This window comes from Falco punctatus (assembly GCF_963210335.1).
Source record: "Falco punctatus genome assembly, chromosome: 6".
NCBI classification, from domain to species: domain Eukaryota; kingdom Metazoa; phylum Chordata; class Aves; order Falconiformes; family Falconidae; genus Falco; species Falco punctatus.
In genome coordinates this window covers 32110746-32128534 of record NC_137585.1, presented here as the reverse complement: position 1 = coordinate 32128534, position 17789 = coordinate 32110746, and the positions used below count along the sequence as shown (strand labels likewise).

General features: G+C 39.1%; 1 protein-coding gene across 1 annotated transcript in view; it reads right to left on the bottom strand.

The window, feature by feature from the left end:
* Window positions 1-17789, bottom strand: part of RFX4 (regulatory factor X4) — a 101197-nt gene that overhangs the window by 14562 nt on the left and 68846 nt on the right. Inside the window, exons 13-16 of the mRNA XM_080393392.1 lie at window positions 14468-14587; window positions 13103-13264; window positions 6469-6631; window positions 1798-1936 (exon numbers count right to left, since the gene is read on the bottom strand). Coding sequence (XP_080249518.1) covers window positions 1798-1936; window positions 6469-6631; window positions 13103-13264; window positions 14468-14587 — 584 coding nt within the window. The remainder of the gene's footprint in view (window positions 1-1797; window positions 1937-6468; window positions 6632-13102; window positions 13265-14467; window positions 14588-17789) is intronic.

The window sequence follows — 17789 nt, the reverse complement described above, 5'->3', positions numbered from 1 at the left end:
CAAGTTGAAAAAATTTTGCTCTCAAGTGTGATCATTAAAGAATAACTGTTCTTCATGGATGTTCAGAACAGTTCAAGAGCTAGCAAAAGAGGAAGAAATGATCTGACATCTGCACTCATAGAGACAGTCTACTACAGTATGAAAAGTATTTGTACAATTTTAATGTATGTTGCTATTTCCATATAATATGTTGTCCAGGACATGAGTAAACTAAAAATGTATCGATCGTGCTTTGCTTTATTTATTTCTTGCTTAACTTGTGCTGTCTATGTAAGTATGATGGACAGTTGTCAGAGGGTCGAAAAAACTCCTTATGCAGGTGATAACATTTCTAAAGAGTAAAAGCCTAATTCTCTGTTTTACAGAGAGAAATGACCTTACAGACCATTTCAGAACCAGCACTCAGGGGTTTTCTGCAGTAAAGGATAAGAGAGAGTAAAGAAAATTGGGAAGCCAATTTTAAGTCAAAAAGTGACTCATTCTGGAAAAAATATTGGGTAAGGCCTGTACTGAAAAAATGAATACAAACCTATCACAGGACACTAATCAAACATTCACTCACTGTTCCTATTGAAGATACAGTGGCTGCAACAAGCCTCAAATAAATCTTGTCACCTCATGTAGTCTGATGGACCAAGGTATGACACAAACGGTTGAGAAGCTGTAGACTTGTTCCTTCCATAAGCTAAGGAGCCATTGTTGAGCTGGTCGAAATAAGCATATTGGGTTCATATAGGACAGCAGATCTCACAAAGCTCTGAGGAGATCAATACCATTATTTTTTTCTTACAGCTAGGGAAATTTAAGCATAAACAAGACAAATGACTACTCTGAGATTGCCTGGCAGACTGATGCCAGAATGAGATGCATGTTTTGCGTGTTCTAGTCCAAAGCACTATCAAATTCGCATCTTTGCATCTGGTATGAAACTATTGCAGTCCAGTTAAGCGTAGTGGTCCCTAATATAGTTGTATAAATTTCCAATAGATAAAGCATAAAAGCTGTCATGTGGGTGGAATACCCCAATGCCATCATCTCTTGCCTGTACTCACCTTTTAAAAATCTTCCAGCAGAGAGCCCAGAGAGCAGCTTCCTACACTGAGGAAGCATCAGTTGCATGATGTACTAAAGTCCTCCTACAGCGGTATTACTTTTGAACTGTTGTCAAATATAATCTTCACACTTAATTTGTGCTGGTTCCTACTGGCTCAGTTTTGTGAAGTGACATAGTCCTGAAATAGTTACTGACATAATTTCTCAGCATTATAGCAGGAGACTATAGCATTAAACAGAACCTCTTTGCAGTGGCATCCTGAAGTTATTCAAACTATATGCAGAACTCACATTTTTTGGCAAATTGCTAAACACATGTGTTCTCAAAAGCAGAGGCCTCAGAAGAATTCACTATGGCCTCTGCGTCTTCTTTCAGCTATATGAAAACACTTTTATTCCTTGTTAGGAATCTCTTGCTGTTCCAAACACTGAAGAAATGTACAACTAATTATATTCATTTTTGTTCTACCTACTCCATAACACAGAAACACTTTCCATGATCCAGACTGCTGGATTTTAGAATTAGTACTTTAAATCCACAATCTAAAGGTACTTCTGATAAAAGAATCTCCACCAAAATGAACAAATATCTAAGTAATATGAGAAAAGAAAAAAATTAGGGACCCTCAATGACTAGATTGATGACAGCTTATTGATTCAGACAGCTAATATGCTGATAATTTTACAAACACATCTTCACTTAAAATGTTATAGAAAGCATTGTCAGTAATAAATCCAACTTACCTGCGAAGAGCTTCTGTGGTAAGCTGAGTAGTGAAGTGGTCCAGAGATAGCAGTGTCATGTGGTAAGGTTGGATACTGACTCTGCATTGGATGTGGATGCTGGTTGCTGTAGCTACCGTAGTTGTAACTTCCTGTGTATCTAAAATCCGTTTTAAAACTCTATTTAGTATGCACAATAATTGTATTCCCACTAATAAATCTAGGACTTTCATGAAACATACATTTGCACCTTTTGAATAGGAGAATGATATTTTAAATAACGTTTTAAAAAAAGATATTTCCCAGCTCAGTTAGGAAGCAGATGCCACTTAGTGAAATTACATGTTCAGTACAACAACAGATAGAGACACTCAACGTTTTCTGTGACTAGTTTTAAATTGCTGACTCATTTGTGCATTTTCTAAGGAGAAAGTGTCTTTCACTTTTATTATTATTTTATTGCCATGTTCCTAGTAAATTGCTATCCAGGCTGAGGAAGTATGGTAATACTTGACTTAAAGAACTACACTGGAGTTCAGCTACCTCCTTGCACTGGGGTCAGATGTTCCTTTTATGGGAGGGAGAGACTGTATTAATTTGCACCTGAAGCATACAATGGACAGCTTTAGCACAGCTGACTTGAGAATAGAGTGGGATTTGAGAATGGAGAACTTGCCTACTTCCATGTTTTTATCCCAACCCCTTGTCTAGGGACAGCGGGGGTAAAGAAGTTTCCTTAGCCATAAGAAACCGCAGCATCAATGTTTGTTGCCCACCATTATTTGTGCCATTCACTAGCAGAAGATGCATGTACACTTTCAGCAACCTCCCATCTTTGTGTAGCCATGCAAACATTTGATCCTAATTCAGCACAGAAGTTCAAAGGTTCTTAAAATAATGCTATTGAAAAATAGAATCATAGAATGGGTTGGGTTGAGACGGAACTTAAAGACCACCCAGTTCCAACCCCCCTGCCATGGACAGGGACACGTTCTACCAAACCAGGTTTCTCAAAGCCCCATCCAACCTGGCCTTGAGCACTTCCAGGGATGGGGCATCCACAGCTTCTCTGGGCAACCTGTTCCAGTGTTTTGCCACCTTCACAGTAAAGCATTTCTTACTAATACCTAATCAAATCTCTACTCTCTTTCATTTTAAAACCATTACCCCTCCTCCTATCAATACACTCTGATAAAAACTCCCTCCCTGTCTTTCCTGTAGGTCCCCTTCAAGTACTGGAAGACTGCTATAATGTCTCCCCAGAGCTTCCTCTTCTCTAGGCTAAACAATCCCAGCTGTCTCAGCCTGTGCCCATATGGCAGGTGTTCCAGCCCCCGATCACTTTTGTGGTCCTCCTCTGGACTTGCTCAATGAAACATGATGGAACACAAATGTTGATAAACAAACAAACAAGGTAACCAATTCAGTGTGTTCAAAAGAAGATGGCTATTTGTACAGATTTACTCTTTTTCTGGAAAGTTCATTGCAATTTTTACACTGGGTACAGTTTAAACTTCTGTTATCCTTTTGATCTTACGAAGGTATTCTAGAGTTACCATGTCATGTCTTATACCAGACAATCCAGCAGATTCAAAATTAAAGCAAAGCGCCCCTTCTAAAAACATTTTCAGGACATAAGGCCCTACGTCCACCATCATTGTTCAACATTCAGCTCTCGTTTTTACATTCACTTGGGTTTAGCTGTAAGTACAAATGGTTTCCATAATCTACCTCAGATGAACTTGTGATCACATAACATGACTTTGGTAGTCTTTCTGTGGCAAGCAGGGGAGAGACAAATAGCTATGTTACAAAGCTGTTGCACACTGTAGTAGGCAAACATCTTGTTTGCCTTGTTCAACACAGCAGACTGTTAAAATCTGTAACAGATGCTTTTGGGGTCTGCATAAGCCTGACATTCACAGTGCAGCCTTCTCTGCTTAAAGAAGATGATCATCTGTCCATTCCCTCCGGTAGCCCACGGTGCCCTTGGACTCCCAAACAAAACCAACTCCTGTAAGGCAGTGTTTGCACTTCATGCTTTTTCTATTCATTAAGGACGCAATGTGCTACTCTGGAAGCAATTGATTTTCTCTCCTTCTTTCAAACACATCACTTTTTACTAAACTATAGCACTTTAATTCACTTGAGCATGGAGTTGATAAAGTTTCTTATCATAATCTCTATTGTGTACTTTTCCTTCAGGAAGATTCCTCTTTCTTCTGTTAGGAAAATTCCAGGTATGCTGCGTGGCTAAGAGTCTGCATTTAGCGTGACATTCACCTACAGCAGGGGAAGAGCTTGTGGCCCCCATACTGCTTATGTGCTCTGCTGGGCCCTTTGGCATGGGAGTAAGGCTGGGTCTTTGCAGCTATGGCAGCTGCTTGCTCCATTTCTCTCTTCTCCAGAAGCCTGGAAATCTTAGTGCAGACTTTGATTTTACTCTCTTTCTTTCCAGGGCAGCCATTTGTTTGACTCTTGCATACAAGGTCTCTCATTTTTTTCTTTTCCTCTCTGAAGAGATGGTTCTTTAATGCTTTTAAACAAGCTCTGTATTGAATCTGTGACTGTACCTTCCATAAGAACTATATAATGAATCTTGTGCTTCAAAACACCAAGGGTGAAGTCACTGGATTTCTCTGCAAACATTTCTTCAGGAACATCTCTCTATCAGCCTGTCACATTAGACTCAGATCCTATAAAAACTGAAATACCAATGTGCTGATTTTGCTGTAGATACAAAATATGTACAAATTGTAATGATTCAGAAAAAATTTAATAGTACTATATAGAGGGCAAATGAGATCAGGAAATCATTGTGAAGGAAGCCATGCAAACACAGATTCACAGAGAGGCCCTATCCCTATCAGCTTACAAACTCGATTCCAGACAAGAAAGCAGATGTCACTGAAACGTTTAGAAGCATGACCAAAATGTTTCTATTCAAGTGTCACAAATGAAATCAAATGGCAAAAGAGGCCAGGTTGTAGCATTCTTTGTTGCCTTTCTGAAAAGTTGATTCACCTAGATTGAATGAGATTCCTTTAGGAACAATGAATTCTCACATATGTGTGCACGTATCTATTATACATACACAGCCTTACTGTGGTCTGTTCCAATTCTTGCATCCTGTTAGCTCCCAAACCTCCCTGTTGTTCTGCTTCCACCAAGCAGTCCTACTGCTGTATAGAAGAGATGTTCCATATCTCCATATCCAGGTCTTTCCAGTAAGGGCTTAGCAGTGACATTCAAACAGTTATCTAAACCTGACCACATCCAAAAGGGAAGGAGACGCAGGGTTCAAATTAATCTACTGTTACCCTTCCAAACAACGTACAGTCTTCCACACTACAAAAGCACTTCTGCAAGGTTAATGAGTATGCAATGAGACTGGAACTCAGTAAAGTCTTTTGAACCTCTTGCATCATGTCAGTACTTGGGCATTTACTAATCTTGCTATGAGCCTCACCCTTCCCCATTGATTATTTTGCAGTTGTTTCTTTTTAGTTACAGATTTCTATGAGTTATGCACTCAAATGAGGATGACACAGAAGAAGTTTTGCTTGATGAAAAGAGCACTGAGAGATTTAGTTGGAGTGACTGAAGTTTTCCAAGATCAAATAATGTTACATAAATTTCTACTGTAATTATTTTAATTGAGAGCCTTGAGCAAATTTTGATGATGGAGATGGGCTTAGAATATTACGGTGAAAATGTAGCTTTTTCTCCAAACTTTGGGCGTCTTTTCTGCAGGTCTAAAAGTAGTCATAGAATCACTGAATCATTGAGGTTGGAAGGGACCTGTGGAGATTGTCTAGTCTAACCTCCTCTGCACAAAGCAGGATCCACTAGAGCAGGCTGCCCAGGATTGTGTCCAGATGGAGTTTGTATACCAGCAAGGATGGAGACTCCATAGCCTTTCTGGGCCACCTATTCCAGTGTTTGATCACACTTAAAATACCAAAGTTTTTTGTTTATGTTTAAACATATTTTTTTGTATTTCTATTTGTGCCCATTGTCTCATGTCCTGTCAGTAAATACCACTGAGAAGAATCTGTCTCCATCTTCTTTACACCCCCCAGCAGGTATTTATACACATTGAGAAGATCCTCCCTGAGCCTTCTCTGCCTGACGCTAAACAACCCTAGCTCTTTCAGCCTGTCTTTGCATGACAGATGCTCCAGTCCTGTAACCATCTAAGTGGCCCTTTTCTGGACTTAATCCAGTATGCCTGTGCTTGTCTTGTACTGGGGAGCACAGATTTGGATCCAGATGTGGTCTCAGCAGTGCTGAGAAGAGGAGAAGGATCACCCCTCCTGAGACATGGTATAGTAGGGTCATTCTTTGAGCACATCTAGCCTTTGGGATAGAATATGGCACAGGAAAACAGGAATCAGAGAAGAAATCCACTAAAGCCTTCTCTTTTATAAAATATTCTCCAGGCCTACTGTGTTTCTAAATAGATGAGACTTAAAACATGAGATGAGATAAAAAACATGTGATTATAAAACTGAGACATAATATAATCATACAACAGTAGCCCAAAGAATAATGATACTAGCATCTTTGCAATACAGACTTACTACATCAAGAAACAGATTTCACTGTATTTCCAAAAAAACCCCTAAGCATAAGTTCAGCCAGAACCCACAAAAAAAAAAAAAAAACCCAGGATACGGGGAAGTTACTTACCCATGTTCTTCTCTGTGGGGATAAACAGGTATCCGGTGTGTGACAGATGATGATGGTACGTGTGGACTTCTCATGCAGGGCAACTGTTGGGAATTTTCAGCAGGTGACCCAGCAGCTGTTGTCACGGTGTAAGTGAGTGACCACGTATAGGATTGCATAGCCCCTGCAGACAAACAAGCATTAAAGGAACAGAGCTAACGTGCTGTCATCCATAGAGGTGTTATGCTTTGAGATAGTTACAGGAAAGCAACCTAGCAGGCAATGATAATGGAAACAGCATCAACACAAATGAACAAAAGTCATATCTGAGGCATATATAAACATACCAAATCAGCCGGAGTGTGCAAAGATCCAGAGGTAAGAGACGTATCTCCAATGGCTCAGACTGTGAACTTTCAGTGTGGTGTTGAAATCATTTTATAGGAAAAAGTGGGGTAGGTCTTAGAAATGAAGGAACACCAGCACTAATATTTGTCAGGCATGATGCAAACCTGAGGTCTCTCTTACACCAAGTGGGTTGCTGGCCTGTTTAGCTCTGAGGCTGATCAGGCCGGGACTGAGACAGGAACTACAATCAGAACAATGAAGGACTAGCAAAAATGGGTGTTATGCAAATGAATTTACTAAATCCTTTTGCAGTACCTGTTCCACCCAACTAGGTACCAGCCTTTGTATTGGCAACACAGTGGTAGATCTCCAAATTACAACAAATATATAGACAGAAATTGTCTAGCCGTTTTCTTCTCACAAATAATGTTTCTTTCTTCTTTTGAGGTGACAGGGACTGGACTTAATTTAGTTTTTCATGTAGAGCATTTGTGGGAAGAGCAAAGCAAAGAAGCAGGTTTTCCATTTTGCTTGGAAGGTGCTGAGTTTTTTAATCATCCTGATCCCTTCCAGGCAGGAACTCCAGATTCATGAGCCAGCTGCTGAGAAACCTTTGTCCTTTGCACACACCCCTTTCACTCAGGAGGCTGACAGATCCATTGTTCCAGTATAACATAGCTCTTGCTGGAGGTCATGACCATACTGGCTGAGATTACCCTGCAAATGAGGACCAGAACACTGAATTTAACCCAATGTGAACACTAGTTTGGGGGTCTCTGGGCTCTCTTGACTCTTTTTCACTAGCTAAAAGGAATTGCAGGAGGTGATTCATTTTTTTCAGTGCAGATTCTAGGACTTCCTGTAGTATGAAAGGGCTTAATTCAGAGAGGGAAATGATTGTATTACCAGGTTTGTGTCCACTCCATGGCTTTGGGGAATGCAAATCCTATCTCAGATGTGTATAATTTTCTTCAGGTGTGTGTGATTGTATTTGGCAAAATCAGGCAAATTTTTTTAAATGGGAAATGTTTGATTCTGGGACTGAAGAAAGGCATTCTGAGCTTCACAAGGCAAGTCCAGCTTGAAATACTCCAGCAGGGTGTGATTTGGTGCTTTTATAGTAGAAACATCTTTGGATCTGTTATGGCCAAGGATATTTGTGCTAGGTCTGTTTTCATGTGCCTGCATTTTCTGTCACTGACTTGAATTCTCAGTCTTCCATCTCCTCCCATTGCAGAGGACCACTGATATCCCTGGGACTGAAGAGAAGCTAGCCCATCAGTATTGCTGTGGATATAAGCAGTCATAGTTCCTTGAGTAGAGGAAAATGTTTAAGGAAGCCTACCTTACTAGAAAATACAGTTTAAGTGGAAGGGGCCAAAACTACTTATGTGGTCACCAAATGGTTGCATTTGAAAATAAGAGAAAAATCATTTTAACGATATCAACAATTTGTCTGCAGAATATTTTGGTGAAACATTTCAATTTCAAAAGGTCAACATATTTTTCAAAAGAGGCTTAAATTTAAAAGGCAGAAACAAAGAGAAAAGAAGGACAACAAAGATGGTGAAAAAAACCCCAAATACTTACTTATTTTTAGGTAACTTTACTGATTTTTTTTCAGTTTTAAAATTCACCGTAAAACAAAAGTTTTACTTTGACCTGCTTTCTTTGTTCCAAGAAAAAATTGGCCATTGACCCAAAAATCTCATGACTTTCCTATCTCTAACAAGAAGTGGTAATAACAGGGCCAAAAGATCCTCTGCATTTTACCAAATATGGTTGATTTGACTGGCCCCAGCCATTCTGACAGCCTCCTTTTCTTTTTTTTTTTTTTTAAATATGAGGAAACTTATCTCCATCTGAGGAAAATGAGTTAGTCCAGGACAGCAAGTTGTTTCATGTGCTCCCTGTGGGAATTCAGACTCCTTAGATGAGAGGACTTGGCTACTCCTGGCATTCAAGTCTAACTGGCAGCCACCTCACTTCAGTTTTAAAATAAATGTTTAAGGTGTAACATGCTTTGGTCCTGTCCAGACAACACAGAAACAAATACAGAGAATATGTCTTGCACTGAGTTGTGAATACCTTTGTTTAATTTTCTTAACCAAGAATTGTCCGAGGTACTACAGGGTAGTACTTCACATAGCTACAGCTGCTCCAGGAAATACTAACTTTTCTTTTGGAGGTTATGGTTTAGAAACAAATGTAGGTTGGGTTTTGCTCTGGATTTACAGCATGACAGAAAGCAGTTCAAATATTTTTTTCAGGGTGTTCTTGGGAACCTACAGTTGCCTCACTTCTCTTTGCCTTTGTGGAAGGGATGCTGTTCTTTTCAGTGACCTAGTCACAAAGACAAAGAGGAAGGGTAGAAGATGTCATCAGATTTGCGGACTGTGTGTATGTATGTATCGGGTCAGCCAAGACACTGCCAACATTGTGGTTGGTAGAAAAGGAGGAGTGAGATAAGTCTGAAAGTTTTTCATAGTTAGCTTTTTAATACCTGCCTATGTCTCAGTCCTATATGATTAATTTCCTCAGCTGGATGCAGAATTGAACTCCAGGAGATGAAGTCTCTTTTAGATATGACTGAACCCAACTGAACTGCTTTCTGAAATAAGGAAAAACAATAGTGATTGAGCAACATTTTGCTCTGCTTTGTGTTCTGAACATGCAGGGCTTGATTAAAATAGGGAAATTAATTTATTATCACTCCTTTTTCTTTTTTAATGAAAAATTTGATTTTGAGCATACTAACCAAAAGGCCATCTGACCCGTAAGAGAGCCAAGTATAAATGGAACTGCTATCAGTCCAAGAACAGCCCTGTTGTTATTGGTGTCATCATGTACACCAGTGGAGAAAGAAACAAAAGTTGCTTCATGATGCTGCATATTACATTTGCTTTATGCTGGAGTAAGTGACCACCCATGTACAAGCAAGATGCTTACAGCACTGTGTATCATGTCTGGATAGTAAGCAATACTGTCAACTCAAGGAATCAGAAATCTGGAGTCAGACCCCCATTCTGCCCCCACACAACAAAGAAATTACCTTAACTACCAGCTTCAGGGGGAGAAAAAAAAAAGAAAAAAAAAAGAACCCTTCCATTTGGAAGGGGAGAATTAACTTTTGAAACTGGAACCTTTGACTTTACACTCTATAGCTGTAAGAATTGAACTCTGTTGAACAAGAGCTGATTTTCTCATATATTCATATGAGTCCAGGAGCTGAAGCTTTAGGAAAAGAACACAAATTTGTTCTACTTACACACACAATTGTAAGAGGTGCTAGCTCTGTGCAAGAGTCTCCTGTGCCATATTCCCAGAACTCTAATACCTAGCTTAGACTTGGAAAAACAGTGACCTTAAATGACTATTGCTGACCTGCAGACTTATTTCACACATACATTTTTTGAAACCAAACAGTGAACTGCATAGATTATTTTACCAGCATATTAGGAACTACTTACAATTCAGAGTTCATTTTGTGTTGTCTAAAAAGCACTGCATTGGCAAATGAATAATCACAGCTTTAAGAGTGGCTTTAAGAGAGAATAGCTTAGTTAGATAGCCATATAGCTATCACTTTTATTACAATATTGTTGCAGTTTGAGCAATCATTAAACTGGCCTTTGTGATTTGGACAGGATGGAGACTAATTATCCTTTTAAATGTCTAGTAACTTAACAAAAAGTTTTAAATAAAATGTTAGCTGAGCCATGCCAGATGTTCTACCGCAGAATGTTATCAATAGGATTCACCTTTCTTTTGCTCAGTATCATGTCATTGCAACAGTTTAATTTGCTGGTTTTGTACTGATCACTGACTGAAGGCAAAAAGGTTAAAATGTAAGTTTAATAGTTAACTTTTATTGCTAATGCCACAAGCAAGAAAGAGTTAATGATGCCTTAAACTGGGAAACTGAGAGCTAGTGGTAACCAATGGAACTAGTTCTCAAGATCTGCAAAGCATTTGCAGAGTTTTACATTTACTTCATAAAAGACACATAAGAAAATCAAGAGTGCACTTTAAAATATCTCTCCAGAACAGAAGCTTCTGTTCCAAAATATTCTATATATTAATGCCACAAATCTGTATATGGAATACAGCAACACATCTTCAGCACCCCTATTTTAAAATAGAGCAATTTCCTATAGCTGAAACATGGTTGTTATTTTGTATTGCTTTATGTGAATGAACCTTGCCTTCCATGATGTAATGGTCAGCAAACTAAAAAGGCGATTGGTTCATCTACACGGAAACAGAGGTATTACTAATTGCCCAAATTAAGACCAGGAAATACATACTTACATTTAATCTTAACCAGACCACTATTTGCATTGACAAATTTGGCTTGTGCTAGGCAAAAATTATTTTCATACTTGCAAAAGTGAGATTGCACCAGACTGCAAGAATAAAATCCAATTCAGCCAAACAGAAGGTTTTAAAACAACTTAAAAATGAAAAGCTAGAAAAATCAGAGCTAAACAAATCAGAAATGGCTTTCTTGCCTAAGAAGTTCTGCTATGGGAACAACTACATCAAGTTCTACTGCCTGTACTGTGGGAGTAGGTCCTTCAACTATTGTTCCCAATAGTTCCTGGGTTTGGCTTGAGACTTCACACTAGCAGACCTTGGCCTTACCAGGACATAAAAAATTAGAGGGAGAGAATAAAACAGACATAATAAAATAATAAAAAAATGAAAACAAAAAGGAATTTTATTTGTAATGTTTGTGTGAGTCCAATTCCTTGCATTACTGGTGGGATTCAGGAAGGATACGTAAGTTCCATGCAATTCCCAGGTGTGCTCAGATCTGTGCCTAAGTCAAGTGAGCTGAAGGTGGAAGCTCAGGTAGCTGACAACTGGGCTATTATATAACTATAGAATAAGCTTTGGGTTAATAGATATGATAGTCACATAGAGTTACGCATAGAGTCACAAGTCCCTCAAATCTCCATTCCTGTGAATGCCACTGGAGAGCACACAGTTCCCTACTTTTCAATCTTTTACTGCTGGGTACAGTTCTGCATCATACGAAGTTCTGGTTATAACATCACAATGATCCCATTGGGCCACAGATCAAGTTACCCAGAAAATCAATATTTCAGCAAGACTCAAACATATACACCACCTCCACTGTCGCCTGATCTGAAGCAGTGTGCCCACTTGCCATGTCGAGAAATCATGTGCCTCGTTAACTGTTCTGGGGGTTATACCAACCTATTTCCCTCCTAAATATTGTATTGTCTCCAACAATGAGAAAACGTTAAGTTTTGATGTAGGGACAAATGTTTTTAAATCTCTTTCCACCACAACTATGCATTGTGCTTCCCTGTGGTGCCTTTGAAAACATGAAAAACATTTGTCAGAAAGATTTATTAGTCCTTTAGCCACTGCCAAATTCTCCAGTGTGGTAAATCATCACTTTCTGACATTCTTTCAAGAAGGTTTTGTAAGTTTTCTAGTACATCTCAAAAGTGATCGTTTCCACATTCTGATTATACACCCTTTTCACTGAGGAGCAGCAAAGCTGGAATTTCACTGCCTGGAACGCCTTCTGAAAATCATTCACATTCCTGCCTTTTTTTCCATGAGCTAAGAAAACACTGTCTTTTGATCATACAGACAGACTGTCCCGCCCACAACCAAAAGGTAGCGAGTTTTACATTAGAGTACAGAGGATGGTTGCCCATTGGTATAGACCAAACAAGAAGCCAGTTTTGTGCTTATTGTTTTCTTTCAAACCTGCCCACAAGTTGAATACCTTTAAGCACAGATTTTTTAATCTGTGGGCCCACCAGAATACAACCAGTTCATGAGTTGCCATAGTAGAGTATGCAGCTGAAAATAGGTAACATGTAATTCCTACTCTCTAACATTGAAAGATGAATGTTATCAACAATGTGTAAAATATTCCCAAGAGAAACTTGCACAGCTATTTAAACATAATTGGGTCTCAAATATGTTGAGAGATATTCAGTTCCCATTTTACCCACTAGGAATTCCTTAATCACTAGTGGTTTAGGATTTTGAAAACCTTACTAAACCTTAAAATATCTGGCACATTACCTTGAAGTATATAAAACATCCAAAGATCAAATCTTTTTCCTGTTAGACTGTACATCATGTTTGGATACAGTGAGAAGGCATAACTGATACTGTATTACTGTATCAGATCTGTATAACAGATTTCTTTTTGGAAAAGATTCTCATCTCTCGAAAGCCAGCACATTCTGTTCTCAGGCTCAATTTCACGTAGCCAAGTGCATCTTCAAGCAGATCCAGGTGCCATAAGCCTACATACCTGTTGTAGCTGTTATGCCACCGTACTCTGGGGACTGATTGCTAACGGGTGAAGGGGCAGAGGGCACTTCCACTGAGGTGGCAGATTTAGCTGGGGAGAATGGCACTGGGGAGGGAGTTGGAGGAGCTGGTTCACTCAAAATAATTTCTTCTCGTATTTCTGCTGCAGGATGAGAGAAAAATCACCAAATATAATCAAAGGCAGAGTCAAGAAACACTGAGAAACTTTTAAAAAAAAATCAACACAAGCAGTTAAGTTCTGTAGGTTGTATTTCAAGAAATGCATAGCAGGAATCACAAATATTTGAAAGTACTTCCATACACATTCAGCATTACAACCTTCAGTGTACCTTCATAGGACCTCTGTGCTGTTATTCCCATTGCATAGACAGGAAACTTGTGCACAGAGAGTTTAAGGCTTATATTCCTGTAATGTGCTATTAGACACCCAAAATTAGGAGTCATGCACTCCTACTCCTTCTAGAGACATTGGAAAGAAACAGGAATCTCCAGGGTATTCCAGTGGCTTTTGGTCACGACCTTCTTCATGGACTGAAGAGGATGACACTCTGGATAGTTGTAGCTGCTAAAGTTATGTGGAAAGTACACAAGGATAAACAATTTGTCAAAAAATCAAGAGGCTATGGCAGGCGAATGAATTAAACCATTCTTCTTCCTATAAATCTACAGAGTGACAAATTAAGCCATAGCTAAAATGAAGAACGGAACTTTCCAGAGGTGGCAAAGGGGTTTAACTTGCCAAAATTAATGGGAGATGCAAGGAAGGAAGATCACTGAGGACCCCCCATTACAAGGGGTTGCCTTGAGCAGAAAGACTAAAGGCAGTCTGCTCGCTTCTGTTCTGGCAAGGCAGTGTAGAGCGAAGCAGGACTCAGAGCTTGCTTCTATACAAGCACTCAGATCGTAAGTACCAGAAACAGTAGCTTTCAGTTTTGTCTCTGTTCACTTCTCGTATCTCTCCCTCTAATTTAGACTGGTACAAATCCACTGATATCAATGACTTTATTCAGTGTTAAACTAAGGTGAGGAGAGTCAAGAATCAAGACTAGGTCCACTGAAATGCAACGATGGCTTAGACACATTGACTAAGGTAAAAGGTTCAGTACAAAAATCTTTTACTAAAACACAAAGTGTGTGCTTAGGAATGCAGTTTCAGCCATTCAGAATTACATCATGAAGCAGGCAGGCCTCTTTCAGAATGTATTTCAAATCATGACGGAACTGAGAAAGTTTGCTCCTAGATGTACCTCATGGGGCTAGATGAAGGTAAAGAAATGTTCTAACACAGAAAATAGTGAATCCAGTGGAACAGAACAACATAAGATGAAAAACCAAACAAACTCACCTGTGCTTCCTTCTCCTTTCATTGCCCTCATTAGCTCATTAGCTCTCTCCTGACAATGAAGTGATTCTAGCAGGTACAATACGTAGTCATCGAACATCAAGTGAATAAGGTGAAAAGACCCTGGTAGTAAACAAAAAAAGAGCACCATTGACTGCCTCAATATACTCTTTGAACCCACGATTACGGTATTCAACACAAACAGTACCAAGTAGGACTGCCTTCAGATCCTACTGCCACTGACATAGCTCTCTTACTCAAGCTGAGAGACGTTGAAGTAAAATGGGACTCGCAAACTTTGTTCACTCCTGGATTTATACAGGCTTATATGACCAATTATTGTGATATAGGGTGCACAGAGCCTGCCTAACTGGAAGCTGGGACTTGGAAATTTCTTCTCCTACATTAGCATTGAACAATTTAGACAATTACACTACAGTGGAATTGTTTCCTTTTATCTAAGGGACCAGATACAAGTTTCTGTCAGAAGCAGAATCCTGAATTGGCCGCCTTGGGGACACATTCTGGTATGCATTTTCTGAAGTACTTGTGTCACTGGACAAATAAATGAGAGACTAATCAATAGGAAGGCAGAAACAACCTTCCACATTTCCTGATGGTATATGTCCAGTCTGTTGCCTGGACTGGATAAGACATCCATTAACCTCCAAACACAGAGGCATTAGCAGCAATTGTGGATGTCTTAAAGGGAAAAACTTGTGCCAAAGCTTTGCTCTGTCCTACTACTGCTCTGTATTTTCCTAATTATCAGTTTGAATCATATCAGCAGCAAAACATTTGACTTGTTTCTGTGCTTACTTCTGAAGATGCCCTCGATAATACTTCATAACTGCCATGATAGGAATGTGGAAAGCTTAAGGACTAAAGGATTAAAGAAATTAAGGGAAGAGTATGGACAACAGAAAATGTGAGGATAGAGTCAAAACACACTTTGAAAATTACTAGTAAAAGAAGATTACATAGCTAGCTATTAGCCACAAATCTTCAAGTAAGATTTGAGTACAGATGGAGAACTTCCTAATGTTGTTAGGAGGAAGGACTGGGTAATACTATGGACTACAGTAATGGAAATGAAGTTTAATAGCACACTGTAAGAAGTTCTGCCCTTAGAGATTTGTATCATCCTCTGATTTATATACTTCCTCTGTAGAAACAGAAGTATTAATACTATGGCACAAGGCACTGGTGAAACCTCAGTGAGAATATTGCATATAACTCTAGTCACCCATGTTCAACAAAAATTAGTACAAGTTTAAACTGGTATACAGAAGATTAACCGGAGGATGCAGGGAATGGATAATGGATTTTAAATGACTAAAAATGCCCTGGCTGGCTTCATTTTGCAGAAAGGAAGTGAGTTGCTTCTCATAATTTATAAGGATACATGTCAGGGATGGTGAAGAAATGTTTGCCCTAGAGCACACAGCCACAAAAATGGATATGTAAGAAGAGACCACAGATGCATTTCAGGGGAAAATTAGAAGAGCAAAGCATCAGAGCTGAGAGATTGTGTAGTGTCCTTCTGAAAGTAGTAACATTCATCTGCAGGAGAAGACTGACAAATATCAAGTTGGAATTTGGCCAGTTTATGCAATGGATGCCATTCACGGAGTACCTATAATAGTTCCAGACAGGATTTGATCATACAATGTTGATTTTTTAAAAAGCTCCTATGTTGATTTAGATTTGCATGGAATATTTAAACATGTTCATGTAAGTCACTAAATAACTCTGGCAAGTGCAAATGCAGTCAGCTTAAAATAACAGCCAGTCCAGTTTATACCAGACAAAGAGCATCAGATGAGAGGGAAAAAGAGATCAACTACTGCTAGACAAAACAAATGCCTCACCTGGAAGTGTTCCTTTTGAAATTCCATTACTCTATTTTGATGAAAAATACTTCCATGGGAAAAAGATGCAACAAGTTTCAAATTCAATCACACTTCATAACGCTTGGTTTCTTCTCAGGAAAGTTAGGTTTATCTTTGCATACTAACTAGCTTTTATCACAACAAAGCACAGCCATCCCTACTCCAATTTCTGTACTCAAATATACTGTTGAAGGGCAGAAGAAGTGGTTTGAAAGGCCCTATGTCCTTATACCATTCTAGCTGGCAATTCAGCTTTCAAAGCGACTGAACATATTCTTTTTCTTTGTGACCTGTATGGTCTTTGTGTTTCATTCTCTCATTCCATGCCTGCATGGCTTCTGTTGTCACTGATGCGAGCTGAGCACGCACACTGGGAGGTGAACATGCACCTTTGTGTTCTTGGGCAAGGCAGCACAGAGTGAGGACGTACATGATTGCAACACCTTTGCTATGGGCAGGAAATCTTTGGCTGCTGGTGAACCTAAAGCATTCAGGTTTTTATCTCTTTCGCTATGTGTGGAAATCAAAATGGTAATAATTTTCCCCAGCCTTTCAAGGGTAAATAGTGATCTTCACTTAACTACTGCAGACAATTTGTTTTTAGAAACCTTTTGGGCTCAAGTCTTGTTAAATAAAATCCTATTCAATTTAGCAGTACAATAAAGACAGAAGACCTGGCTGATCACCTTGTTACTGACCTAGGATTTCCCCACCAGAAACCTAGATTGTCAAGAATGTCCACAAAATGCTCGCTCTTCTTCCAGCTACAGTATTTCAGTGGGAAGTTTCTATTGACTTTAGTTCAGTTAGTACTGATAAGTACTTCCAAGGTAAGAAAAACAGGCCTAAATGTTGGCAAACTTCATATGGTGCTATAAAGCTCAGGGTACTTAGTGTTTCTCATCAAACTCCTTGCTCAGCTTTAATTTAAAAAAGAAATTTTTAAGGAAAGTTGCTTGCAGTTTCATAAAAATATTTGCAAGTGTGAACCCTAAACACTGAAATGACAAGAACCCAAGATTTGCTATTTTTAAATAAATCTTTGGTTTTTGGGGGGGTCTCATGCTTTGTTTTGAAAACTTGGGGTTGGCAATACTGAATGCAGCATTTAAAAACACTCCAGTGCCCTTGTCACTCTTTTGAATTTCTCTCTTCCTCCCCCATTATTTCTCCCACTGTGTATTTTTAAACTGTGCATAGAGATCTTGAGCCCAGAATTTGCATGAAAGACACTAGACAAACAAGTTGTTGGTACTGAATGAATGCAATATTTTTACATTTTTAAATGAGTCAAATGAAATGTAAGCTATAGAGAGAAACCAATATCAGGGCACGCATTTCAGCTACACAGTGAATAGCTATTCAGCACAATGTACAATAATTTATTCTGTGTTTGCAAGCTACTGTTTTTCACATGAAACTGTTGGGTTCTT